This window comes from Enhydra lutris, unplaced genomic scaffold, assembly GCF_002288905.1.
Source record: "Enhydra lutris kenyoni isolate GAN:26980312 unplaced genomic scaffold, ASM228890v2 scaffoldscaffold92, whole genome shotgun sequence".
Lineage (NCBI taxonomy): Eukaryota > Metazoa > Chordata > Mammalia > Carnivora > Mustelidae > Enhydra > Enhydra lutris.
Window position 1 is genome coordinate 853,379 of NW_019154176.1, and position 26,402 is coordinate 879,780.

At 55.7% G+C, this 26,402-nt stretch overlaps 3 protein-coding genes across 4 annotated transcripts in view; 2 read left to right on the plus strand and 1 right to left on the minus strand.

Moving 5' to 3' along the window:
* The window catches only part of LOC111162392 (regulatory factor X1), a 29,214-nt gene extending 18,835 nt beyond the window's left edge, over positions 1-10,379 (plus strand). For both annotated transcript variants that reach the window (XM_022526782.1, XM_022526783.1), the window contains exons 8-21: positions 478-572; positions 3,333-3,726; positions 5,219-5,400; positions 6,402-6,521; positions 6,607-6,722; positions 6,953-7,071; positions 7,160-7,269; positions 7,606-7,757; positions 7,839-7,936; positions 8,943-9,092; positions 9,194-9,402; positions 9,761-9,914; positions 9,994-10,039; positions 10,181-10,379. In XM_022526782.1, coding sequence (XP_022382490.1) covers positions 478-572; positions 3,333-3,726; positions 5,219-5,400; positions 6,402-6,521; positions 6,607-6,722; positions 6,953-7,071; positions 7,160-7,269; positions 7,606-7,757; positions 7,839-7,936; positions 8,943-9,092; positions 9,194-9,402; positions 9,761-9,914; positions 9,994-10,039; positions 10,181-10,350 — 2,115 coding nt within the window. In that variant the 3' untranslated portion in view covers positions 10,351-10,379. The remainder of the gene's footprint in view (positions 1-477; positions 573-3,332; positions 3,727-5,218; positions 5,401-6,401; positions 6,522-6,606; positions 6,723-6,952; positions 7,072-7,159; positions 7,270-7,605; positions 7,758-7,838; positions 7,937-8,942; positions 9,093-9,193; positions 9,403-9,760; positions 9,915-9,993; positions 10,040-10,180) is intronic.
* LOC111162393 (DDB1 and CUL4 associated factor 15) lies at positions 10,380-19,466 on the minus strand. The gene is made up of 13 exons (XM_022526784.1): positions 19,331-19,466; positions 17,484-17,581; positions 17,248-17,383; positions 16,432-16,538; positions 16,209-16,348; positions 15,955-16,125; positions 13,667-14,101; positions 13,489-13,580; positions 13,267-13,395; positions 13,083-13,168; positions 12,767-12,871; positions 12,565-12,680; positions 10,380-12,204 (listed from the first exon to the last, which is right to left on the minus strand). The coding sequence occupies exons 1-13, from the start codon at positions 19,460-19,462 to the stop codon at positions 12,149-12,151; spliced, it is 1,803 nt and encodes a 600-aa protein (XP_022382492.1). The 5' UTR covers positions 19,463-19,466; the 3' UTR covers positions 10,380-12,148.
* Positions 19,467-21,678: 2,212 nt separating this feature from the next.
* The window catches only part of LOC111162413 (podocan like 1), a 16,894-nt gene continuing 12,170 nt past the window's right edge, over positions 21,679-26,402 (plus strand). Inside the window, exon 1 of the mRNA XM_022526821.1 lies at positions 21,679-21,738. Coding sequence (XP_022382529.1) covers positions 21,679-21,738 — 60 coding nt within the window. The remainder of the gene's footprint in view (positions 21,739-26,402) is intronic.

A 26,402-nucleotide genomic window follows, 5' to 3' on the forward strand; every position in this document is an offset into this window, starting at 1 on the left:
TCCCACAAACCGGGGCCCCACCCCTGATCTGACTCCGCCCCCAACATCCTGTACTTAATTTCCAGGCTCCACCCCTGAGGCCCTGTTTGTATGTAGTTTTCAAGCTTTGGCTTTGACTTTAGCTTCAGTGACAGCCATATCCCAGTGCTTGGCTGTCCTCCTGGGGTCCAACTTTCATGCCCACAGTAGGACCCTGGGGTCCCCTCAGGCCCCACTCTTGCTGTCCCCAGCCTAAGCACAGAGTCCTGGCATCTCCTGACAGACCCTCGCCCGATTCCCAGCCCCGGCGGAGGGTGCAGTCCCTGCACCTCTGACACCTGGTCCTGTCCAGGATGTGTTCAGAAAGCCCAAAAATGCAGCCTTCCAGCCGGGGAGCCAGGTGTCCTTGCGAGTTTGGACAGCCACCAGCCCTTTAGGGACAGAGGCAGAGGAGCTGGCCCACCCCTGACCTTCTGTGTGCCCTTCCTCCCATACCAGGTGCAGCAGCTCCAGCAGGTGCCTGTCCCACACGTGTACTCCAGCCAAGTGCAGTATGTGGAGGGTGGTGACGCCAGCTACACGGCCAGTGCCATGTGAGTGGGCAGAGGGCTGGGGGAGGGGACGGGAGGTGGGACCTTGGTCTGCCCAGGGCCCTGCTAGGACTTGTGTGTGTGTGTGTGTGTTGTGTGCGCACGCACCTGAGTCCCAGCGCCAAGCGTGATAGGGGCTGATGCTTCCCTAGGATAACCTACAGCTACCAGGCAGGGGGAAAGCGGAGGGGACCCGCACAGCTTGGGAAAGGCTGTCACTGATCTAATGATACCTGGTATCATTTAGGGCTTTGGAGTCAGATGGGCCTGGTTTTTAGAAAAGGAAAAAGAAAATTCAATTTTTACAGGACAGAATTTCTTAAGAGGGAGTGGGAAACAGTAAAGAACTCTTCACGGCTGACCCCAACCCTGCTCCAAAGGGGGTGCTGTGACCTGTTTATTTCCTCCCAGAGATACTCTGAGAATAGCAACTACCCCCTTTTTTGTGCAGAAACAGGCACAGCGTTCTATCTCTTCTTTCTTCTACCAGCGGTGTATCTTGACGCTCTTCCATGTTTTCTCTGAGTGGCCCCCAGTCCCCCTGCCTAAATGGCTGCGTGGTGCTCCACTGTGCAGATGGAACGTGAATGACGTGGCCAGTGCCCACCCGGCCGACCCTCAGTGACCCCGACCCCCGCTGCTGCACACACACATTGTAGCATGACCAGGTGCCCCAGCGGGCAGATGCCACGCCCCAGGCCTGCCCTCACACCAGCTCTGGCTCCCTCTTGCCCAGGATCCTCCGCACACCACCTTCCCTCTCCTATCATCTGTAGTAATAATTCTAGAATTATAGTGATTGTTGTTTTAATTTTTGGAAGTTTCCATTGGTTTTCTTTACATTTGTCGTTGTTTTCTTACATCCCCACCTTGTCCTAAGTGGGGCTGATGCTAGGGATTTGCTCATAGAGCAACTTGGTCCCGGGGTCATGATGCTGTGGCAGATCCCAGGGGTCATGACCCTGGCACCTGAGTCATGATCATGGTCCATGGCATCCACCTACCTCATAGCTCTATTATTTCTGGTGCTGCCAGTCTCTTAGCCTTGCAGTTGCACCCTAGGGCCTCCAGGGGTGTTAGAAGCAGAGCTGAGGCACAAACCCTGGCCCTGCAGTGCCACGCTTGCTCCTTCTGCCTCCCCTGGTAGCATCTGTGGTTTGCTTCTGTTCAAGTTCTTCACCCCGTGATTGGTACGTGCGATCACACGTAGCCCCGCATTGCCATCAGATTCTTCTGCTGCGCGAAGTTGTTAGCAGCAGTGTGTCTCTGTCTCTCTCTCGCAGTGGATTTTTACTGGGTGCCCAGCCCTCCGGCAGCAGGTTCCCCCCCCACCCCCGGCCAAAGCCACAGTCCCTGCATCTCTGTCCCTGGCTCTGTCCAGGCCACATCCAGAGACGCACACATTCAGTCTGTCGTTCAGCAGATAGCTACCAAAGCCGTATTTTTGGAGCATGTGTTGCGTGTGGGAGGGGTGGGCTGGGCCGGGCTGGGCCAGGGGTGGGGTGGAGAGGGCACTTGCTGGTGCCGCTTCAGACCACGTGCTGTTGGTGCCGCTCAGTGCCATTTCGGTACTGTTGGACCAGAGTGCTTTTATCTTGGTGTCCATCAGGCTGGAGGCTCACCTCGGCGACCAAGCCTTCTGTCATTCCCCACTAATCCCAACCCCCCCCTCACTGCCCCTAGAGGCCTATAAGTCTCCTCCCCCTGCTTCCTTAGGGAGACTCCAACAGTGCCTTCTGAGGCAGGCCCCACCTGGCCAGCCTTGCTTCCTTTTTGGATTTTTAACATTTAATGTTATTTTTAGTCACTAATATGTTAAGAGGGCTCAAAATCAAAACTGTGCCCCACAGTGTCTTGTGAGACACCTGCCACCCTCCATGGGGCCTCCACCACCATGGATGTAGACAGAGATATGAAATGGCCCTCGTCTCCCCCCTCTTCCAGAAACCTCATCTTTACCTTTCCCCACCTCTTCTGTTCACCTGACAGAATGTTCTGGAGCTGCTTCTTCGGCAGGACCTTCCTCTTTCTCTCTCACCCGTCCATAGGATCTCGTCACCTTTCTTTTAACATTCCTCCAAAGATGGACCCAGTTTTCCCACTCTTGCGACGACCTCAGCCTTGTGCCTGCATTCTCTGACCCAGGTCCTGGGACGACTTGAGGACAAGGCTCCAGGTCACGATGTCGCTGCCTCAAAGGGACATGCCTCTGCAAACCAAAGTCATCACTGAGTGGCTCCCCAGGGTGGCCACTGGATGCAGACATAGAAACCACCCCCCCTTCCCCAGCACCCCCCTCCTGCCTTGTTTTACCACCTGGGCATGGCCCACCTTCTGCTGTGTCCTCGATTTACCTTCGTGCTTGCTTCTCTGGCTTCCACACCCCAGGCAGGGCCTCCTCTGTCTTCCTCTGTTGGGTCTGCAGTGCCTAGAACAGTTTTCAGCATACAGTAGGTATGTGACCTTTTTTTTTTGTGGATTGACTGAAGCGTGTGGCCTGTTCCAAGTTACCTAGCCATTCTGTCTTGGCTTCTTCACATCTGAGACGTGGACTCCCATGCCAGGGGCCGCTTTGATGATTAAATGAGAAATTGTGCCCCGTCAAGCCCTCGGGGGTGCCTGGTCCGGCACAGATGATTGACTGCTGGCTGCACTGCGCTACTGCTCCTCGCTACCTTCCTGGGAGGGGTCTGCCCCACAGGAGCCCCCCAACATCACCACCCAGCTCTGGCCCTCTGACTCCTCCCTCTGCTTCTCTCTCAGCCGCTCCAGTACCTACCCCTACCCAGAGACGCCGCTGTACACCCAGACAGCGGGCACCAGCTACTACGAAGCTGCGGGCACTGCCGCCCAGGTCAGCACACCTGCCACCTCCCAGGCAGTGGCCAGCACCGGTTCCGTGCCCATGTACGTGTCCGGCACCCAGGTGGTCACCAGCTCCACCAGCAGTGGGGGTGGGGCCAACAGTGGTGGCAGCGGCGGCAGCGGCGGCGGGGGAGGCGGTGGCGGTGGCGGGGGCGGTGGCGGCGGCGGCGGCGGCGGCGGCGGCGGCAGCGGCGGCAGCAGCGGAGCAGGAACCTATGTGATCCAGGGCGGCTACATGCTGGGCAGTGCCAGCCAGTCCTACTCCCACACCACCCGTGCCTCGCCAGCCACTGTAAGTGCCAACTTGGGGCCCAGCAGAGTCTGGCAGTGGGAGGAGGGGGGCTGCGGGGTGTGGGGGGCTGGGGGGAGAGGGTGGTAGGGGTGGGTGGGTGGTCAGTCGCCACCATCAGCCACCGTAAGCGTTGCACCAGAGTTCTCAGATGCAGGTATTCTGGGATCAGGTCCTTGCTGGGTAGCCTCAGACAAGTTACTCAGCCTCTCTGGGCCTCAGCTAATATGCATGAAGCTGTTAGAGCAGTGCCCCAAGAAGCGTTGTTTCCTGGGATTATAGCTGATGACGACAGGTATAGAGTAAGGGGAGGGAGAGGCAGGCCCCAGCATGGGGGGAGCTGCCCTGAGCAAGGTTCTTTGTCCATCTGGAAGGCAGTGAGATAACCTCTCTCCGCCCAGACATGGGCTTATCTGGAGTCTCTTGGGGGAGGGCCCCTCACTAGCTCTGTGACTGTAGATGGGTCAGAGGCTGGTGGTCCCATGGCCGTCCTTGTCCTCTGGGACCTTGGGGTCTGGAGTGATTTTAACTACTGCCCTTTGACATAGCAATGCATCCTGGACCACATATTTAAGACAGAAGCTTTCTCAGAAAGTGGGCAGACTCTCCCTTATACATCCATGCAGCCTGGCTTCTAGTCTCTCGTTTTAAGTGCTGGCTGTGACCCACCTAACTGATTTCATGACCCCGTAATGGGATCCCTTCTGGGTCCTTTCCCAAAGCTTGCAGACATGCTTCACAGAACAGTGCTGTCCTAGAGCACGTTCTCCGTTGATGGAACTATCCCCTCTGTGCTGTTCAGTACAGAGACCTCTGGAGTTTGTTTTTCTTTAAACTATTTTGATATAATTGTAGATTCATAGGAAGTTGCAAAAATAGTACAGGGAGATCCCTCTGGTCCCCGCCCCCCCCCCAGCCCTGTTACCCATCTAGTTATGTTTTTTGTAATTGCAGTACAGTATCCAACCAGGAAACTGGGCTTGGTACCGTGTGGGTGTCTACTTTTATCTTGTTATCACGGGTGTACGTTTGGGAAACCACCACTACGGTCAATATGCAGAACTGTTCCATTGCCACAAAGATCGCCCTCCTGCTCCCCCTTCGATAGTAACCCCCGCCCTCCTCCCTCCCAGCATCCCTAACCCCCAGCAACCATGAATCTGTTCCCCATTTCTATAATGCTGTCATTCTGAGAACATTCAGTGAATCATCCTCCATGTGACCTTTTGACATTGGCTTTTTCCACTCAGTATAAGTAAATTTAAATAGCCACATATGGTTGGTGGTGACTACATTGGACAGTGCAGCTCTAGAAAATTCCATGGGATTTAGTTCCCTCCCCCCACCCCACCCCCCACCATGATTATGATATGATGTCCCCTGCAGTGTGGCTGTCAGGATCACAATTAGAAATAGGTACAGAGAGCACTTCGCAATGAGTACTCGAGAAACTGAAGTGATTCTTAGTGCTCTTCTGTCCCTGGTCCGGCCCCAGGTTCAGTGGCTCCTAGACAACTATGAGACGGCAGAGGGGGTGAGCCTGCCGCGGAGCACCCTCTACTGCCACTACCTGCTGCACTGCCAGGAGCAGAAGCTGGAGCCCGTCAATGCCGCTTCCTTCGGCAAGCTCATCCGCTCTGTCTTCATGGGTCTGCGCACCCGACGGCTTGGCACCAGGTGGGCCACCCACCCCTACCTGAAGTTCTCCAGGGCCACGTTTACCCCTCTCATGCCCTCCCTCACTCTGCTCTAGCCCCACTGGCCCCTTCCTCTGATACCCACACACTCCCACCCCAGGGCCTTTGCACCTGCTGTACCTTCTCCTTCATGCGCTTTTCCCCATCTCCTTACTCAGATGCCCCCTGGCCTAACTGAAACAAAAGCCTTCCCACTCCCCACCTCCCACCTCCCTGACACTCCCCACCATCCCCTTCCCTGCTTGCTTTCCGTCCTTACTACGGAGCACCATCCCACATGCCTTTTGTGTTGCTTCTCTTGTGGCTGATCTGGCTTCCAGTGCTAAAATGCACATAACTTGAGGGTGCGGGCACCGTACATGATTGGTGCTTTAATTAGGGCCTTCAAGTCTGGATTCACATAAGAGGGAACAAGGGGCCCTACCCTGACCCCACACTTCCCTTCTTCTCCTTCGCAACCCTTACACCTCCCTGGGGTGACTCCTGCCCATCTCTTGGGTCCACTTCCCTTCCCGGCTTACCTGTCACTTCATTCACTTACACCTGCATAACACCTGCATAACTGTGTCTCTCTGTGCCACAGTTTCTTCCTCTGTCCCCAGAGGGTGCCAGGAGCACCCTTCGTAGGACAGGGTTAAGGAACGCGGGGATTTGTATATGCTAAGGGCTCAGAGCAGTGCCTGGCAATTTGTTGTAACTAGTCGTCAACAAGTACGTGCTGACTCCTGCCCCGTGCCAGGATCGGAGGTCGAGGAGTTCTCCAGACACTGGCCCTGTCTTCTCAGAACTCAGTTGGTACACGGGGACCTCTCTTGGCACCCATAGTCCCTGTACTTCCCCAGCACGGCACCCCTGGCTCCGTGGAACATGGGTCTTTCCCCCAGGCCGTTTGGCCAGGGGGAGGCAGGTGTGATGCGAAGGTCCCCGGTGGACAGCTGGAGGACCCCCCCACCCAGCTCTCAGCCTCTGCCTCCCTCTCAGGGGCAACTCTAAATACCACTACTACGGCCTGCGCATCAAGGCCAGCTCACCCCTGTTGCGGCTCATGGAGGACCAGCAGCACATGGCCATGCGGGGCCAGCCCTTCTCACAGAAGCAAAGGTAGGAGGACGGGGCCGGCCCCTGGGCTGGCGGGTGGGGAAGGGCGTGCTGGCCTGTCTCAGTGCTCCAACTGCCCCTTCTCCAGGCTCAAGCCCATCCAGAAGATGGAGGGCATGACCAACGGTGTGGCCGTGGGGCCACAGCAGGCAACTGGGCTGTCTGACATCAGCGCCCAGGTCCAGCAGTACCAGCAGTTCCTGGGTGAGAGCTCTCTGGCCCACGGGGCGGGGTCTGGGCCAGGGTCTGGGGCCTCTGGAGAGTGTGGAGGTGGCTCGTCTGCCTTCCCGGGGCTGCCTCATTCCCCACTGCCCGTGGGGGAACCCCACTTGGGAGGAAAGCTATGATAACTTGATAAGATCCCAGGGAGAGGCATGAGGGGGGCAGGCAGGTGGGAGGATAAAGGGCCTCATGGTGTCCCCTCCTGCCTCCAGATGCCTCGAGGAGTCTCCCTGATTTCTCAGAGCTTGACTTCCAGGGCAAAGTGCTCCCCGAGGGCGTTGGGCCTGGGGACATCAAGGCCTTCCAGGTCCTGTACCGGGAACACTGTGAGGTAGGGCAGCTGGGTGAGTGGGCATGGGCGAGGGAAAGCCATGCTGCCCCCCACCCCCATGTCCCTGAGCATCCAGCCTCCCCAACAGGCCATTGTCGACGTTATGGTGAACCTGCAGTTCACCCTGGTGGAGACGCTGTGGAAAACCTTCTGGAGGTACAACCTCAGTCAGCCCAACGAGGCGCCTCCACTGGCTGTGTGAGTCCCTTGGTGGGAGCGGGGAGGAGGGAGAGAAGGGGGGGCCTGGTGAAAGTCAGCACCCAGGGGTGGCCAGAGCTCAGACATCAGGGGGAGGGGGGCATCTGCTTGATCCCCGGGGTTTTGCGGGGTGCACACAACCTTCCGAGCCCCACTCCAGGGCTTGTGTTTCAGTCTGACAGTCAGCATGTGGGGTAGTGTCCCCCGCTAAGCTGTTTCCTCCCTGCAGTGGGTGGGCGCCCATGCCTCATGTGCAGGGTACAAGATCCCCAACTGACCCCGGGGGAATTGGGGCCCGTGTCAGCCTGACCTCAGGGCTGGGGTGGGTGTCTACAGGCATGACGAGGCTGAGAAGCGGCTGCCCAAGGCCAGCCTGGTGCTCCTCTCCAAGTTTGAACCAGTGCTACAGTGGACCAAGCACTGTGACAACGTGCTGTACCAGGGCCTGGTGGAGATCCTCATCCCTGATGTGCTGCGGCCCATCCCCAGTGAGTGCAGGACGGCTGCCCCACCACCGGCCCCCATCCCCACGCTCCGCAGTCCTGATGAGCTCCTGCTGCCACCCACAGGTGCCTTGACCCAAGCGATCCGGAACTTTGCCAAGAGCCTGGAGAGCTGGCTCACCCATGCCATGGTGAACATCCCTGAGGAGATGCTGCGTGTGAAGGTGAGGGTGTGAGGAGGGGTCTGGGCACAGCCTCGCAGGCGGGGGGCTGAGCGGCCAGCCTGGGTGCTGGGCCCAGCTCCTGCCACCTGGCTGTGGAACTGTGGGCTGGGGGCCTCCCTCTCCTCTCCCTCATAGAGGCCCTAGGATTTGTCCCCATGCCTCTTCCCTCAGAGTGATCTTCGGGTTATTGTCTTTACCCACTTCTGAAACACAATCCCTTTGTGGTGTTTTTGTACACAAAACAGTATCTTAAAAAAATAAAAACCAAATGCAACTTGAAGTAATTCTCTTCAGGCAGTTTCAATAGGGGGGCGGGAAACATAAGGGAACAGAGTAGTAGCCCTCTTCATCAGTGCTGCATAGTCAGAAGTACTCTGACGTGAGGAATTAGATGGGCTGTGTCTGCTCTTGAGCAAAACAATAAAAGGAAGAGAAGGGGGTTTTCATTGTCCTTAAAATGTTAATGAGACGGTTATACGGAACTGGGCCTTGAAGCATTGGCCCTGGGCGCACTGGACAGGGGTGAGGAGTGGGGAGGTGGGAAGAGTAGAAGCTGGAGCCAATGAAAAAATGAGCAAATGTATTCATTCATTTATTCAGCATGCATTTATTGAGCATCTGCTGTGTGCCAGCATAGTTCTTAATGCTGGGAGCACAGCAGTGACCAAGATGGACAACGCCCCACCCTCCCTAACCTGACATTCAAGGGAATAACAGTTCGAGCCCTTTCTAGGCAGTGTCTTCCGTGAATTTCCCGTGTCCTTTCATTAAAAATAATGATGCTGGTCAGACACATTATATTGATTTTTTTTTTTTTTTTTTTTCCTTACTTCGGGTGTCCACCCTAAATTTGAAAATCCCGACCCCTTGATCCGACAAAAGCAACGACGTACATCCTCCCTTTGGGGAGAAAGAAAGGCTCAGAGAAGTTGCAGCGGCTGGGGCAGGGGATGGGGGGTTCTCACCAGCCCCAAGCACATCCGCGCCCCCCGCCCCCGCCCCGCAGGTGGCAGCAGCCGGCGCCTTTGCGCAGACGCTGCGACGCTACACGTCGCTCAATCACTTGGCGCAGGCAGCCCGCGCGGTGCTGCAGAACACCGCGCAGATCAACCAGATGCTGAGCGACCTCAACCGCGTGGACTTCGCCAACGTGCAAGTGAGCGCGGGACAGGGCCGGGGAGCGCGGGGCGGCGCGGCGCGGCGGGGGCGGGGGGGGGGGCGGCCGCTGAGCCGCGGGCACTTGCCGCTGTACTCCAGGAGCAGGCCTCGTGGGTGTGCCGCTGCGAGGACCGCGTGGTGCAGCGGCTGGAGCAGGACTTCAAGGTGACCCTGCAGCAGCAGAACTCACTGGAGCAGTGGGCGGCCTGGCTGGACGGCGTCGTGAGCCAGGTGCTTAAGCCCTACCAGGGCAGCGCCGGCTTCCCCAAGGCCGCCAAGCTCTTCCTCCTCAAGTGGTCCTTCTACAGGTGCGCTCCCGCTCGGCGAGAGCCCCGCGGGGAAGGGCGGGGAAGGGCGGGGTGGGAAGCCCCTCTTCCTGGGGGCGGGGTCTCGAGGCGGCTCCTCCTCTCCGGGGACTAGCCAAAATGGGATGGGGGGAAGCCATTCCTCCTCGCGGAGTTTGGGACCAGGGAAGATCCCGCTTCCTTGGAGCTCGGGTCCCTTTTCACCAGGGCGGAGGTCTGTTGGTGGTGGGCGGAGTGAGGACCCTGTGCTCTCACTGATGGACGCACTTGGGAAGCCAGGGCGGGGCCTGACCCGGGTAGCTGGGCTTGCTGGCGCGCGGGGTGGCACCGGGCCTGATGGCTTCCTCTCCGCCGCCCGCAGCTCCATGGTGATCCGGGACCTGACCCTGCGAAGCGCTGCCAGCTTTGGTTCTTTCCACCTCATCCGGCTGCTCTACGACGAGTACATGTACTACCTGATCGAGCATCGAGTGGCCCAGGCCAAGGGCGAGACCCCAATCGCGGTCATGGGCGAGGTGCGCGCGGCGGGGCGCAGAGGGCGCGGGCGGGGGACCCCTCGGCGGGACCCTCACCCCTTGTCTTGCCTCCTTGCAGTTCGCCAACCTGACCACCTCGCTGAACCCCCTAGATCCGGACAAAGGTAGGCGGGGCGGGGCGTGTCTCTGTCGTGGGGCCGAATCCCAGGAGCTGCAGACAGGGCGGTGGGGATGGAGGAGGCGCCGGCGGTGCTCTGGGGGCGCCGCCGCCCCGCGCTGAGTCGGGCCTCCTCTGTGTGCCCCAGACGAAGAGGAGGAGGAAGAGGAGGAGAGCGAGGATGAGCTGCCACAAGACATCTCGCTGGCGGCCGGCGGCGAGTCGCCCGCGCTGGGCCCTGACGCCCTGGAGCCGCCTGCCAAGTTGGCACGGACAGACGCGCGTGGACTCTTCGTGCAGGCGCTGCCCTCCAGCTAAGCCCGCGGCCTCCCCTGCCCCGCCCGCCCGCCCCCGCCGCCCATCCACGCCAGGGTCCCTCACAGCTTCTGTGGCTTCGCTGTCACCGTTCCAGCCTCGGGCGGGGAGGGGGCCTCCAAGACAGGGAAGGCTGGGGGGTCCCTGCCCCCAGTGGGGGCGGCACAATCACAGGGCCAGGCGGAGCCGCAGCTGCAAACTGACACACAAGACGTGCCTTAAGGAACCCGCCGCCGTGCCCAGGTGCCCCGTGGGACAGCCAGCTAGGCTCCTCGGCCCGAAGGCCTCAGCATCTCCCTCCCCCAGCCCCACCCTCCTGTGTCCCAGGGGGCAGGCAGGCAGGCCCCCTCCCCTGTGGAACTGTTAACTTATTCAGCTCGCTGGCTTTGCACAGTCTGTCCCGGGCCCAACCCTGAGCCCCAGGTGGGCACAGGTGGGTATCACCTGGGGACCCCCACTGTCAGCGGCAGCCCCGGGACCCCTCCCCCCAGCAACCCCACCGCTCCCCACTCCTTGGTATAAGTGCAATTAAAGCCGTGGGTGTCGCATCTTCTCCAGAGCTGGGCCCTCCCTTGCCCCGCAGCCCTCAGGAGGGCACTGTCTGGCCTGGTTGGGGGGAGGGCAGCCGGGGGCACCGCCTCCAGCTTCCAAAGAGCAGCAGGCTGGGCTGGGGGTGGGAGCCCAGAGGGGCCTGCTGCCAGCAGTGGGGCCCAGAAATGCCCACGCCTGGCCCAGCCCCAGCTAGGGGCTCGGCTCCCTCGGATCCAAGACCCCAGCATCCCAGGCCACCCGCCTCTGGTTTGTAATGGAACCTCTGTGCTCCTTCTCTCCCGGGAGACTGTGCTTCTCCTCCGTGCAGTGCGACCCGCCCCCCACATGACTATTGTGCGATTTGTGAGCCGCCTGAGCGGAGTTGGTAACTTGTTGGTTTTTTTTCCAACCATCATGGCCTTATCTGTTCCGGTTTTCTCAGTGTCTTCAACCTGTGAGATAGATGTTTATGGCAAAAAGCAAAAAAACAAAAAAAAAGACAAAAAAAGATCTGACCTATTGTATAAAAATCACTATTTTGTGTGCTCCGCGTGCTACAGCTTTTGGGGTGGCCCCCCGACTTCCCCGCCCCACTCCCTCGGGGCCCCCCTCTCCTGGCCGTGAAAGTGTCCACGCGTGTGGTAGTCTAGTGTGCCGAGCTGTTTTCTACCTTTTTGTAGTCTTTCTTAAAACACAATAAATTCCGCTGTGGTATGTGGCTGCTGCTGACTCACGGGGCCTTGGGGCTGGGGACTCCAACTGGGCCCCAAGCGGCAGTAAAGGGAATTCAGGGAGGTTCAGAAATAAAACATTTATTACATGAAGAGGAACGATGGGCAGAGGGAGGGGATGGCCACGAGGTCTGCCGCCTCAAGTAGGGGGGAGGCTGGGGCAGGAGAAGGGGGGTCCATTCGGCCTCCCTGGGGGGCAACGTCCACACCTGTAGCCAAGGAAAGGGGCAGATGCGCAGAGAGCAAGGGCCTGTGCCCAGTGCGGGGTGAAGGTGGGCGCTTGAGGCTGGTGGGTCAGGGGGCTCCCTCCCTCTGCCCCTTCCCAACTTAAATAGGCATAAATAAGAAGCGTCCAGACTCTCAGGCCACCAGGGGCTGCCCCGCCCAGCCCCCTTCCCCGCAGCCTAACACGAGCGCTGGTCCGTCAGTCGGTCGGTCATCGGTCGGTTGGCCAGCCAGCCGGGGAGAGGCTGCCAGGAAGGCAACCGGCTCCCAGGCCGCGGAGGTAGTTGGAGTCAGTGTCCAGAGCGGCCGGGCCCTCACAGCACAATCCACGTGTATCGCTCACTGTCTGCCAGAACCTTCAGCGAGCACCCTGCAAGGAAGGGGCAGAAGGGAGCCATGAAGTCTACAGGCCCAGGCTGAGGGGAGGGGCCTGCCTCTTGCCCTGATGGGATTTGGGCCACAAAGTTCCAAAAGGCAGTGACCCTGCTGAGTTCTCCCGCAGGCCTCCCACCGGCAGCCACCCAGTAGAGGCCTGCTGAATGAATGGACTGGCTGGGGGTCCCCAGGTGCCACACCTGCCAGATCCTCTCCAAGCCTGCCCTCCCCTCCCCTCACTCCATTCATGGCCAGTGGACTCCATTCAGGAACACCGAGGAATCTACACCTGCTCTAGGCCTGGCATGGTGCCAGAGGACCTCAGTTCTGACCGTCATCAGGTCCCAGGGCCCACCTTTGTGCAGTGCCTCGTTGGTCATCCTGTTGACATAGCGGCCGCTGCTCTCAGGCACCAGCCACTTCATGACCATGTCCACGCAGCTCTTGCGGTATGAGCTCCAGACACTGCCGCTGAGGGCAAGGGGGTGAGGGCTCTCATCACCCCGGTCGCCCACCCCAGTCCCCAGCCCCCGGCCCTGGCCCCAGCCCCACCTCACCTGGTCTGCCCCTTGACCTCAGTGAGGTCGCCTACACTGACTGTCACGAAGATGCCTGTGTTGAGGTCCCATGCCACCTTGAGGCTGGTGTGATAGGTCTTTGGTCTGCAGTGGGGTGGGAGGCAAAGGAGAAAGGGCTGGGACCCCGGCAACCCTGAGGGTCTGCTCTCTCTGGGGCAGTTATGGTGTGCCTGGTCCAGGTTTTGGGGGCAGGGGAAGTCGTCTCCCATCCCCACTTGCCCACCCCCACAGAAGAATCTGAGTGTGGCTTCCTGCTGTGCAGAGACGAGGGCCATCTCTACTCCCACCGGCTCACCGGAGCTGGCCCTCCTCAGTTGGGGACGGGAATGCCAGGAGCAGCAGGCCAATGTTGATAAGGACTTGATTGGTTTCCGGGCAGACCTTGGTGGGGGATGGGGCAGGGACAACAGTGACAGCTATTGAGGTGATGCCCAGAATACAGAGGCCCTGGGCCCACCCTGTCCCCTCCCCAGGCCCACCTCCAGGATGACAATGTCATAGTCACTGAAGGAACAAAACTGGTGGGCCCAGGTGGCGTCATGGCGGATGACCTCATTGATGACGTATTCAAAGTCCAGTGTGAGCTGCTCCACCGTCAGGTACTGCCCCTGTGGGAGGTGGGGAGGGGAGGGCTGCTTTAACTGCGACCCCAGCAGGCTCCCTAGGGGCTGCCCCTAGGCCTGCCTCCCACAGGCACCAACCTGGACGGCAGCCCGCTCCCGCATGGGCCGCAGGTTGCGGCCACGGAGATCAGTCACCACAAAGGGCAAGGAGATCTTGTCATCCTCGAACTCTGAGGGCACAGGAATTGGGGGTAGGGGTGGGAGGGGGAACTCCCACGTCTAGCACCCTGCCTGCTGGGGGGGGTTCCTGGCTCACCATCCTCCGGTTCTGTCCCTTCGCTGGACCCCAGCACATAATACAGCTTGGTGTAGTTGACGTAGCCCGGCTCTGGGGCTGGTGCTTCTGCCGCTGGGGGGCTATCTCGGGGTACCACCTCCCCGCCTGGGGCCAGGGGCTCTGAGGGCAGACGGCAGCGGCTGCCCGAGGGCCCTGGGCAAGGGGGTGGCCGGGCTTCCTCCAAGGTCCCCCCCTTGGCCTCTCTGGCCCTGCGGAAGATGTCGGCCACAAACTCCTTGGCTTTGGCGATGGCAGGTGAGGGCTCGGGGGCCCCAGGGGGCCGGGTGGGAGCTGCTTCAGGGCAGGGGCTGGGGAGGGCAGGGGGCACCTCAGGGCTCTGGGGCCCAGGGGGGCTGGGGGGGGCTGGAGGGGAGGCGGTGTGGTCATACAGAATTTGGCAGAAGCTGCTCTCGCCTGAAACAAAAACAGAGGGAGGTAGGGGTGCTCAACAGACAGGTTCAAGTTTAGGACACTGCCATCCTTCCTAACCGCCCTAGGGGTGCTTCTTAGAAATGCACCTTGAGGAGACCCTCCTAGAAGACTTACTTATGTTGAAAGATCCGTCAGAAACACTCAGAAGAGAAAAAGGCCTTATACACGCACGTGTGCACATAAGTAACACTTTCATTCAGACTTTAATTTCAAGCATTTACCAAGTGCCACACATTGAGGACACGAGTGGAAAGACACAAAAATCCCTGCCCCTGGGCGGCGGACAGTGACAAAAGCTAAAGATCACCGAAGTCTGAGTTTCCTACACAGCCATTCATTGTCCCCAAAGGGAGCTCACTGGCTTGGGCACTCAGCAGCCAAATCCCAGGCCTCCATTGGTGTCCGCCTGACTAGGGACCGGCTCCCCTCTGGGAACGTGACCTCCGCATGGAGAACCCCAAAGCACAGGATGAGCAGCACCGGGACCTCTGCCTGCACCACCTCCTTAGGGCCCCTCACAATCCATCTTGAGCGGGGAGGCTGTGTCCTCCCAGTTCAGAGACTAGGGACCGAGGCTCAAGGAGAAACTTGTCCAAGGTCACACTGCAGGACAGCGTGAACCAATGCACTCCTGTCCGCCAGCACGGAAAATGGCCAAGTCAAAACTCACTCTCCCTCTGCGTAAGGTGTTAGACACGAGTGACAGTGGCCTCCTCACCCTCGAATGCGCACAGCTGAGTCCTTTCCCACATGACTCTTCCTACAGGGAGCCATAGCCACAAGTCCAGGGGTGTGGGTCTCAGCCAGCCCCGGCTTGTTGGGGGCTCACAGCCTGATGAGGGGCAGGGCCTTGCCCACAGTGGCACAGGCGGCCAGGGCCAGGAGGCCCCTGGATGGGCCCGGAAACAAGGCACCCTGGCTCTTACTGATGTGTGCACTCAGTTTTATACATTTAATTCTCTTTTCATATCCACTCCCCTCCCCCTCCCAGGGGCAACCATTTTCATGTAGTTAGTGGGTGTCTTCTCATTTGATTGCGTTCTTGCAAAATCAGAACATATTTTTAATTTATATGTAAGTGGTATCATTATCCGGTTATAGGTCTCCCTTCGTTCCGTCTGCACTGGAGCACGTCTTTAAAGCACGCTCCACGGTCCCGCGTGCTAGGAGCACCCACTGAAACTGCTCATCCAAGAGAACACCTGCCTTGTCTGACCCCCCTGAGCCCCAGGGATGGAGAGCAGGCAGCCCGCAAAGCCTTGGACGTGGTCAGACGCAGGACCACTCACACGTGTGGCCCTGAGAGTGTGGCGGCGGGGAACATCCCCACCAGCCCGTACCACTGTCCAGCTTCTTAACTTCGGCCACTCTGTCAAGGGACATCACCTTGTGATCTCCACTGGCATTTTTCCTATTCCAAAGACAAACGACAGCCATCCGCCCACTGACCACTCCCTGAAATTGTAAATTTTTGGAGAGAGCACTGTGCCGTCCCGCATGGTAGCCGTGACCACATGTGGCTTTTTGAACTCAACTAAAATTAACTGAAATTAAAAACTCAGTTCCTTGGTCACACAAGCCACTTTAAGTGGCTACCAGTGGCAGCTGTAGCAGATATAGACCTGGCAGATACAGACCATCCCAGCCCTGTGGAAAGTTCTAGAGGACAGCGCTGGGGTGGAGCATAGCTAGCTTGGGAGTCCGGATCCCTGCTTTCCAGCTGAGTGACCTTGGACAAGGGACTTTACTTCTGAAGATCTCGTTTGGGATCAGGGGACTGGGGGCTTGGAGGATTCCAGAGGGCACCGGGTCCGTCCTCAGACCCGGGGGCCTACCTGCTGAGTGGACGGAGACGGCACAGGCCACCAGGGAGTAGCTGGTGTTGAGCAGTACCACCTGGTCCTTCTTGAGCTGGAAGGCGGGCTGGAAGGTGGGGAAGGGGTAGACCACCTGGTACTTCGTGTGCAGTATGAAGCCATGCCGCAGGCACTGTGCACTCGGGTCGCCTGCAGCAATACACGTGCTGCGGGCTCACGCATGGCCTCGGGGCAAGGAGGCAGCCCGCACCCCGAGGCCCCCAGCCGCTCACCTGGATGGGCCCGGCTGGCTTCCCGGCAGGCGGCGCAGCGGCCTGGCGGTGGTACCGCCACGGTGCTGATGTAGATGTCTCTGTGGTTCTCGTCACTCATCATCATCATGTTCATGAGCATCCCGTTGGCTGAGCGGGTGCTGGGGGCCAGCATGCCTTCAGCAACCTGGCCCACGCACCGCCCTCCCCGGGTCCCCAGGCCTTCCACATCCCCAAGTCTTACTTGAACCCAAAGACGATGACCTTGGAGGCATCGCTGGGCCACTCGCACACGGTAAGGTACAGGTCACTATAGATCTCCTCATCCTGGAAGAGCCGCACCTGCCGGACCTGAGCAGCACGTTCAGGGTCGGTATAGGGTGAGAGCAAGTAGGGTGGGGGTGCATAGGGGACCGAGGCTGCACAATGCTGGGCGGGAATTGGAGCTGGGGCTGAGCTGGCAGGAGCAACCTTTTGGGTGGGGGGGGTGGCTCGACCCAGGGAGTCCCAAGCAGCTCCAACACCACACCCCTCTGCCTTCCTGACGACAGGCTGGGGAGGCTCCCCTTATGAGGAGGGGAAACAGGGAAGCCGGTCTGGCACAGGAGGAGTTGAGGAGAGAGCCCAGCCCCAAGAAAGGGGACTCTGCCAGACACATCAGATCCACGCCCCATCCACCCCGAAACCTGTTCACCTTTCCGAGCTCATGTGTAAACTGGGGTAACAGCACTCACCTCCTGGGGGGGGCGGTTCAAGGAGTCAAAGTCAGGGTTAAGTGAACAGGCTAGCAAAGTTACCAGGTCCCACCTGGCCTGAGCATGCTGTGTGCTTCTTAGGCTATGTATGCTGAGTCGAACCAAAGGCAAGTGCCACCACCTACCCACTTTCAACTATAAAAACGGCAGCTGCACCTGGTTTGACCTAAGGCACGGAATACTGACAATGACCCTTGGAGTAGAATTTCTCCACTTTACGGACAAGAACTGTGAGGCTCGGGGGATGCTGTGACCTGCTGGTCACGTTGCTGGAAGGGATAGCCCAGCCCTGGGCCCGGCCCTACCAGCTTGAGCTTGCTGTGGACGTTGAACTCCCACCAGTACAGATGATAGATGTAGAAGGAGAAGTCATCGTCCCCACTGCTGCTGGTATATGAAAGAACATAACGGCCGCACTTGGAAAAGCCCAGGAAGATGTGTCTGTGGGGGCAGGCAAAACAGCCAGGTCAGGACTGACCTACCGCCCCGCCCAGCCACCCCCCACCAACCCCCGCCCCATCCCAGCCTCACGCAGCCTCACCCTGCGTAGAGAAAGTCCTCGTCCACAATGTTCTTGAGGGAGACGCAGACCCTGGGCGGCAGCTTCCGGAAGAGGCGAGGGGAGAGCTGCCCACTGATCTGGGGAAGGGGTGGCCCTGGCTCTTGAGGCACCATCACGCCCCAGTCCCCTCACCTAAAGCAGAGTAGCACCCCCAGGGTCTGGCCCAGACACACAGGCCCACTTCCCAACAACCATGATGGTCAAGAGCAGTCCAAGCTCTGGAAGGTGGGAATAGCTGGGGAAGATGGATCAACTGGGCCTCACTTGAGCCTCCCCTTCCACCAGGGACCCATGCCCTGGGCCTCACTTGAGCGTCCCCTTACCCTAGGGACCCGTGCCACCTTCCTAGTCCCACATCTCTTCAACTTCAGAGCCCCTCTTGCCCCAGCACCCAGGTTCTAAGGACCAGCACTGTCATCACCCCCCACCCCCAGGAAGGTTCCCCATTCACCCCTGGCCACAGTGGGCCACTGGCTGCCTTCCTGAAGGCTGCTTCATGGTGCACTGAGCTGTAGGTGTCCTTGGCCACTAAGGAGGCTTGACCAACTGAACTCACCAGTCCCTAACCCATTAGCCTACACACACAGTGCTCAGGACCTTTGAGAGGGCCCTGGCCTCACCTGGGGACGTACTGAGGCAGAAGAGGGACTGACCAGTGACCTTCCAATTCCTGCCCAATTCCCCCTTCTCAGTTAACCTAGCCACCTTCTAACCATCTCCCTCATCCCAAAAACTTCAAGGAGGGGACAGGCAGGCACAAGCTGTGTAGTAGGGGATCAGAGCACCCTGAGTCCTACAGCCCAGTCTGAGTGAGACACTTGGCCTTACCCTCAAGAGTACTGATGGGAAAGAGACCTATCTGGCGAGCTCCCTAGCAGATAAGGGAGAAAGCCCACTCCTCAAGGGGATCCCAGTCTGATGGAACGGCCCTGTTGGTGAAGCCCAGGCTGACTGGGGAGACACAATCCTTGCCCCAGGAGCTTCCAAGCTAAGGGTGGAGCCACAGCCCAACCGGGGAACAACCAGGCTGAAGGCGGAGACAGTCCCTGCCCCAGGACCTCGTCAAAAGGAGGAGACACAGCTCTGCCCTCACAGAGTTTCCAGCCTAATGGAGAAGGCACTTTCCCTACCCACGGGAATATGGTTCTGCCCAGGTTGCTGCTGACCTGACAGCAGATTCACATGTCTGCCCTCCCAGAGCACCCCAAATGATGCGGGAGAGATATGCTGGCACGTTGTGAGTTTACTGTCTGATGGAGAAGACAGAGCGGTGCTCAGGAAGCTCCCAGTCTGAGTGGGAAGACCAGGCTTTCTCCAAGGAGGTTGCTCCCATTCAGTGGGGGAGGCAGACACAGGTACAGAAATTCCCAGCTCCCGTGCGGTCAGAGCCGGACAGAGAGAGGAACACCAGGTAGAGGAAGCCCAAAGCCGGTAGCAGGGGCTCCGCCAAGGGGGCGGGAAAGCTCCGTAACGGAGGGGCCATGGGAGCAGGGTTTTGAAAAATGAGTCTGACCCTGGATCGCCCCCTTCCTTCTTATTCCTCCAGCGACCTCCCTCTCTCCAAGCCCTTTCTCAGCCACCACACCAACCCTTCCATCAGAGCCCTCTCCCCCGGAACCCGCCCCCAGTGCACTCCATCCAAACCCCCGTCCCAGCCCCCTTCATCCAAGCCCTCTCCCCCGGGCCCCGCCCAGCCCCCTTCCTCCGAGCCCCCTCCCCCGGGGCTCCGCCCCCAACCCCTCACCCCGCGAACGCCTCCTTCCCTCCGCCTCCCTCGTCCCTTCTCCCTACCCTCCGGCGCGCTCCTCCAAGACTCCAGGACTTACCTTGACCCGCTCCAGCTGCTTGAGGACGTGCTCCCGCCGCCGCCCTGCTGCCCGCTTCCCCCCGGCGCCCCCGGGGCCGCCGCCGCCGCTCCCGGCCCCGCTGTTCCGCTCCGATTTCGAGCTGGGCGCCATTTTCACCCCCTCCCTCCACTTCCGGAGCAACCGGCCTTTTTGTCCCACCCCCGCCGCCTCCTCATTGGCCCTTTCTCGGCATTGCGGTCGGTCGGTTGGATGAAAGCCCGCATTCGGTGCCTCTTCCCGCTAGGCCTGTCCATCATAGCCACCTCGGCCCTTGATTGGTTGAGATGGTACAAACCATGTGGTTCGCCGCCGTATTCCCGCCTTTCCGCAAGGACGCACCCGTCAAGAGGCCCGGTTTGCACCCCTTGCCGAGGCGACTTCGACCGGATAGGCGAGGGCCCCTATCCCTCTCGGCGGCGTCACGCCCCACTGTGGCTGGTGGGTTTCCATGGAGACCGCAGGCGGTCCAGGCCCGTGGGCGGGGCGATGGGAGCCTGTGGTCCAGACGGGGCCGGAGTCCCCACAGCGCCCTATCCAGATGCAAAGAGGCCTGGCGACTATCCTGGGGCCATCACAGGCCGGGCCAGGCCAAGGAAAGGGATTTGCAAAAAAAAAGATGAGAGTCGATGAAAACATCTTTCAGATGAGCGGGGGCAGAGATGATGATAACGATAGCATCGATGGCTTATATAGCACTTTACATGTGCTAGACATGGTTCTGAGCTTACAACAATTCTATGTAGTAGGTCACTGTTGTGCCCATTTTACAGATGACAGTAATAATTATTGAATGTCTGCTAGAAGTATCATCTTCTTGTGGCGTTTGCTCATTTAATCTTCGCAACAGTTTTGCAGATAGGTCCTTTTATTATTATAAATAATAAATTTATAAATAATAATATATTACTCCAAGGGTCATTTCATTGTCATGAAACTGAGGCTTACAGCGTAGTGCTCCTGAGTACCTGACATGCATATACCTCAGTTGTAACTATAATCAGGGAAGAAGTGAATGGATCTCGGTCTTCTCATTTGTCCAGCCTTATGCATTAATTTAGTCAACAAATATTTATTGAGCGCCTACTATATTCTAGAGCTGGTGAACAAGACAGGTGATAAAGAAGGAAATAGATTTTTGGTTACCTAATTCCAGGTAGGATTAGAAATCAAAGGGAAGGAAGAAGGCTGCTCAGGGCAGTCATAGAGGGGCCCTGTGCAGGTGAGGAAGAAGAATATTCCAACAAAGACAAAGCCTTCAGAGGGATGAGGGTGACGTGACTGAGAGACCACAGAAAGTCCAGTTTGGGCCAAAGCAGGAATGAACAAGGGAAAAAATAAGCAAGGAAAACAGACAAGGACAGGGAAGCAGGCAGGGAGTGTTGGTAAGCAAGATAGCTAGATTTTACTCTTAAGCATAAAGGGAAGTCTCTGGAAGATTTTTAGTGTATGATGGAATCTGCTGGGAGATTTAAAAGATTGTGATCCATGGGGTATCTCACTGACTCAGTGGGTAGAACATGCAGCTCTTGATCCCAGGGCCTGGAGGTCATGGCCCATGTTGGATGAAGAGATTAAAAAAAAAAAACTAATAATAAAAGATCATCATGATCCAAAGAAATAAATACCAATGAAGCCATACTGGTGTAAATAAATGATTGAATAAAAAATGGGGGGAGGGGCGCCTGGGTGGCTCAGTGGGTTAAGCCGCTGCCTTCAGCTCAGGTCATGATCCCAGGGTCCTGGGATCGAGCCCCGCATCGGGCTCTCTGCTCAGCAGGGAGCCTGCTTCCCTTCCTCTCTCTCTGCCTGCCTCTCTGCCTACTTGTGATCTCTCTGTCAAATAAATAAATAAAATCTTTAAAAAAAAATGGGGGGAAAGAGACGACCCTTCCATATAGAACATGTCCAATTAATAAGTATAGAAGGAATGAGGGAAATTAAAAAATCATTATCAGGCAGACATCATAGTTATAATTGCAGCAGTCAAAATCTACCAATGAGCGTTAAAATTAGTGAATGAAACTTCAAGGAGGAAACGTGACATTTGCCTACCCTAAAAGTATGTCTCCTAAAATATTTATTTGCTGGGTTCTTAAAAATATATGTTCACAGGGGCACCTGGGTAACTCAGTAGGTTAAGTGTCTGACTCTTGATTTTGGCTCAGGGTCCTGGGATTGAGCCCTGCCTCAGATTCTGGGCTGGGGGTGAAGCCTGCTTGAGATTCTGTCTTTCTCTCTACCTCTCCCCACCCCTGAACCCTGCCCGAGCACACGGTGGAGCTTAATTCACCTTGTTGGGTGTGGACTTGTGTCTAAGGAATAAAAGTATGGAAAGTGCAAAAAGTAACTTGATAGTGGAGAAACCTGGCAGATACTACCGCAAGCAGGTAATGAACATTATCATCATGGGTTGGGGGGGTGCACTGGGTTGCTCAGTCAGTTAACTGTCTGCCTTCAGTTCATGTCATGATCCTGGGGTCCTGGGATCAAACCCTGCATCGGGCTCCCCCACTCAGCGGAGACCCTGCTTCTCCTTTTGCCCTCCCCTCATGTTTGCACTCCCTCTCTCTCTCTCTCTCTCTCTCTCAAATAAACAAACAAACAAAAATCTTTAAAAAAATTATCATCATAGCAATGAGTCATATGCATGGACCCCTGATACGGTGTGATGAAGAAGACACATCATGTCTCTGATATTGTCCCTTAAATCCATAACCTCAGTCCACTCATGAGAAAAGACAAGACGTTTGTCCCAAACTGAGGGATATTCTACAAAAGACCTAGTTAGGACACTTCAGAAATGTCAAGGTCATGAGGGGGCACCTGGGTGGCCCAGTTCGTTAAGGTCCAACTCTTCATTTCAGCTCAGGTCATGATCCCGTAGTCCTGAGACTGAGCCCTGTGTTGGACTCTGTGCTCACTGTGGTGTTGGCAACTTGAGATTCTCTCCCCCGCTCCCTCTGCCCCTCCCCTCCATTTGCATCCTCTCTCTCAAGTAAATAAATAAATCTTTTTTTAAAAAATGCCAAGGTTGAGAGAAACAAAGCATGACGAAGAAATTGGCACAGATTAGAGAAGTCTTAGGAAATGCAATAAATGAAATGTGATGTCCTGGATGGGATCTTGGACCAGAAAAAGACATCAGAGAGAAAACTGGTGTAATTCATAATAAGCCTGTAGTTTAATGAACAGTATTGTGCCAATGTTAGTTAATCTCTTAGTTGTGACAACTGTACCATAGTTATGTAAGATGTTAACATTCGGGCCAATGGGGTGAAGGGTAGACAAGAACTTTGCAACTTTGCAACTTTGCAGGGTGCCAATTTTGCAGATTATCTTAGCCTGTTGAGCTGCCATAATAAAAATACTATAGACGGGGTCAATTTATTTCTCTCAGTTCTCTCAGTTCTGGAGGCTGTGAAGTCCAAGACCAAGGCACTGGCATAGCCAGTGTCTGTGAGGGACAACTTCCTAGATTGTAGACAATCGCCTCCTCGCTATATCCTCACGTGGCTGAGAGAGACAGAAAGAGAGAGGGAGAGAGACATCACCAGCTCTCTTACAGGGTCCTAATCCCATTCATGAAGTCTCCATCCTCGTGATCTAATCACCTGCCATATGTCCCACCTTCTATTCCATCACATTGGGGGCTCGGTTTCAACACATGCATTTAGGGGAGACACAAACATTTAGTCCTTAGCACAAATCCTCTGTAACTTGATCATTATTTCAAAATAAAAAGTTGGTTTTGAAGAATTTTGGTGAAAGATCATTTGGTTTCTGTGTGCAGAATGTATAGGGGGCTAAGGATGGTGGGTAAGAATGGCCTCAGGGAGGCCAGGGAGAAGTTATGGTGGCTTAAATTCATTCATGTAATAGCATGGAGATGGAGAGAAGTGGCCATATTCGGAGCCAACGGGTCAGTTCATGGACCCCAGGTATTGGGGTAATTATGGGAAGGGGTTTAGAGGTGGTTGTAGCCCCTGGGTGAATAGTGAGTTCCAGTTTCTCTACATGTTTGCCAACATTTGTTGTCTTCTGTTTTTTGATACAAGCTGTCCCAGTGGGTGTGATCATTTACTTTTAAATAAATATTACCTTTATGCAGTTTGAAATTCAGCACGGGGAAGACATAGAATGGTCAATGAGTACAAGAAAAGATGTTTGACATTATTAGTCCTCAAAGAAACACAAATCTAGCCACAATGTCATATTACGACACACCCACCAAAATGGCTAAAATTGAAGTCTGACCATACCAAGTGTTGACAAGGACTCGGAGGAACTGAAACTCTCACAGAGTGCCTGTGGGAGTGGAAAGTGGCACAATGACTTTGGAAGACAATTGGGCAGTTTCTTAAGTTAAATGGACACTTACTGTATGATTCTGCTATGTCACTCCTATGTATTTACCCAAGAGAACTTCTCTAAGACATGTTTACTGCCAGACTTGCTCAGGACCATTCATAGCAGTTTTATGCAACAGCCCAAAATAAGAAGGAAGTAGAAGACCATCAGCATATGATAAACAAATGGTGGCCCATCCAAGTAATAAACAAGAACAAATTATGGTCCATCTAAGACTCATGTTCTATGCCAGTTCTATCTCAATTTTTCAAAATTTTAAGTAAATTTTAAAAGAGGAATGAACTTGGGGTGCCCAGATGCCCAGGTGCCTCAGTCATTAAGCATCTGCCTTCAACTCAGATCATGGTCCCAGGGTCCTGGGATCGAGTCCTGCATTGGGCTCCTTACTCAGCAGGGGGCCTGCTTCTCCCTCTCCCTCTGCCACTCCCCCTGTTTGTGCTCTCCCTCTGACAAATAAATAAATAAAATCTTTAAAAAATAAACAAAAAATAAAAGAGGAATGAACTCTTAATGCATGTAACCCAGATGAATCTAAAAGTCACTGTCCCTTGGGGCGCCTAGGTGGCTCAGTCGTTAAGTATCTGCCTTCGGCTCAGGTCATGATCCCAGCATCCTGGGATCGAGCCCCACATCGGGCCCCACATCGGGGTCCCTGCTCAGCAAGAAGCCTGCTTCTCCCTCTCCCACTTCCAGCTTGTGGGAGGGAACAAGTGTTCCCTCTCTCATTGTCTCTCTCTTTCTGTCAAATAAATAAATAAAATCTTAAAAAAATAAAAATTAAAAAAATAAAACTCAACTGTCCCAAATAGAAGAAGCCAGATACCACAAACTACACACTCCATGATTCCATTCATATTAATTTCTAGAAACTGCAACCTGATCCACAGTGACAGATAGTAGATCTGTGTTTGCCTGGGGTTGGGCGTGAAGGGGAAGCGGAGGGAGGGCTGACCCAGCGGCAGAAGAATGCTTTTTGGAGGTGATGGTAATGTTCAATAACTATGGTTATGGTTTTCTCAGTGCACAATTGCTGAGGTTTGGAATGATGAGTTTTGACTCATGTACCCTTTAAAATGTTTTCATTCTGGGGGCATCTGGGCAGTTCAGTTGGTTGAGTGTCCGACTCTTGATTTCGGCTCAGGTCATGATCTCAGAGTCGTGAGATGGGAGCCCCGCATCTGGCTCTGTGCTCAGCAGGGAGTCTGCCTGAGATTCCCTCTCCCTCTCCCTCTTTTCCTCACCCCACCTAAGCTCTCTCTCTCCCTCCCAAATAAATAAATAAATAATAAAATCTTTAAGCATTTTCATACTATTGCATGTCATGAATACCACAGTCAAGTTTTTTTTTTTTTTTAATTCGACAGACGTACAAGGACATATGGTGGCAATACCTCCGGAGTCTCCCCTTAGCCCCAGCTACCCACCCACCCATCAAGGCAGCAGATACCCTTTTAAATTTTATTTTTAGATTATTTATTTATTTATTTGACAGAGAGATAGAGAGAGAGCACAAGTAGGCAGAGCAGGAGGCAGAGGGAGAGAGAGAAGCAGGACTTCTGCTGGGCAGGGAGCCCAATGCGGGACTCCATTCCAGGACCCTGGGATCATGACCTGAGCCGGAGGCGGCCGCTTAACTGACTGAGCCACCCAGGCGCCCTACCTTTTTTAATTTATGAAAATGATCAAAATTGCCATCCTTGTTCTGCACCTTTTTTTCCCTCCAAGATTAGCCCGACTCACACTAATCCATACAACAGTTTGCATGGCGACCCACAAAGGGATATTCTGATGTCCTGACCCACTAAACATGTGAATATGACCTTATTTGGAAAAAATTTGTAATTAAGTTAAAGATCTTGAGATTATCCTGGATTAACCAGCTGGGCCCTAAATCCCATGACCAGAGTCCTTATAAGAGAGAGAAGGAGGAACAGACACATACACACACACAGGAAAAGGCCACGTGGAAACTGAGACAGAGAGTGCAGGGACGCAGCCACAGACCCAAGAACATCAAAGATTGCCAGCAACCACAAGAAGCTGGAAGAGATACAAGGAAGGAGCCTCCAGAAGGAACAAGTCTGCCAACACCTTGACTTTGGACTTCCAGTTTCCGCAAGTCCACATAAATAATTTGAACTTCTGAAATGAATAAATGTCTGTTGTTTTTAAGGTGCCTTATCTGTGGCCATTGGTACAATAGCTCCAGGAGACTAATGCATGGTGTAGAGATCGAATAGTCCCTTGCAAGTCTAGATCTGGGTCTCTCTTATTTTAATAGGATACACTTTTTACTTGTTTATTTTCCTCTTATGGGCTTTTTAAAAAAATTTGCTCACACAACGGATGTTTGCTGACCCCCTGGTATGTACTAGACACCGTTCCAGGTGCTGGAGAACAGAGGTGACTATGGCCAAGGGCCCACCTCCACCGTGGGGGAGGACCATGGACAGTGGGCAAATATATAAATTAGAATGTGAGAATTTACCAGAAAGAAAAACAAAGCAGGGAAGAGGAGAGAGAGACAAAAATGTTGCTTCCGGGGGCACCTGGGTGGCTCAGTGGGTTAAAGCCTCTGCCTTCGGCTCAGGTCATGATCCCAGTGTCCTGGGATCGAGCCCCGCATCAGGCTCTCTGCTCGGCGGGGAGCCTGCTTCCTCCTCTCTCTCTGCCTGCTTCTCTG

What these genes read in the sequence shown, in the direction of transcription:
- LOC111162393 (XM_022526784.1), bottom strand. Translation starts at nt 19,462, where the DNA reads ATGGCGCCCAGCTCGAAATCGGAGCGGAACAGCGGGGCCGGGAGCGGC. An exon ending in AGCAGCTGGAGCGGGTCAAG is followed by an intron (nt 17,582 to 19,330) that starts GTAAGTCCTGGA and finishes CCCCTTCCCCAG; the next exon opens with ATCAGTGGGCAGCTCTCCCC. An exon ending in ATGACATTGTCATCCTGGAG is followed by an intron (nt 13,169 to 13,266) that starts GTGGGCCTGGGG and finishes TCCCCCACCAAG; the next exon opens with GTCTGCCCGGAAACCAATCA.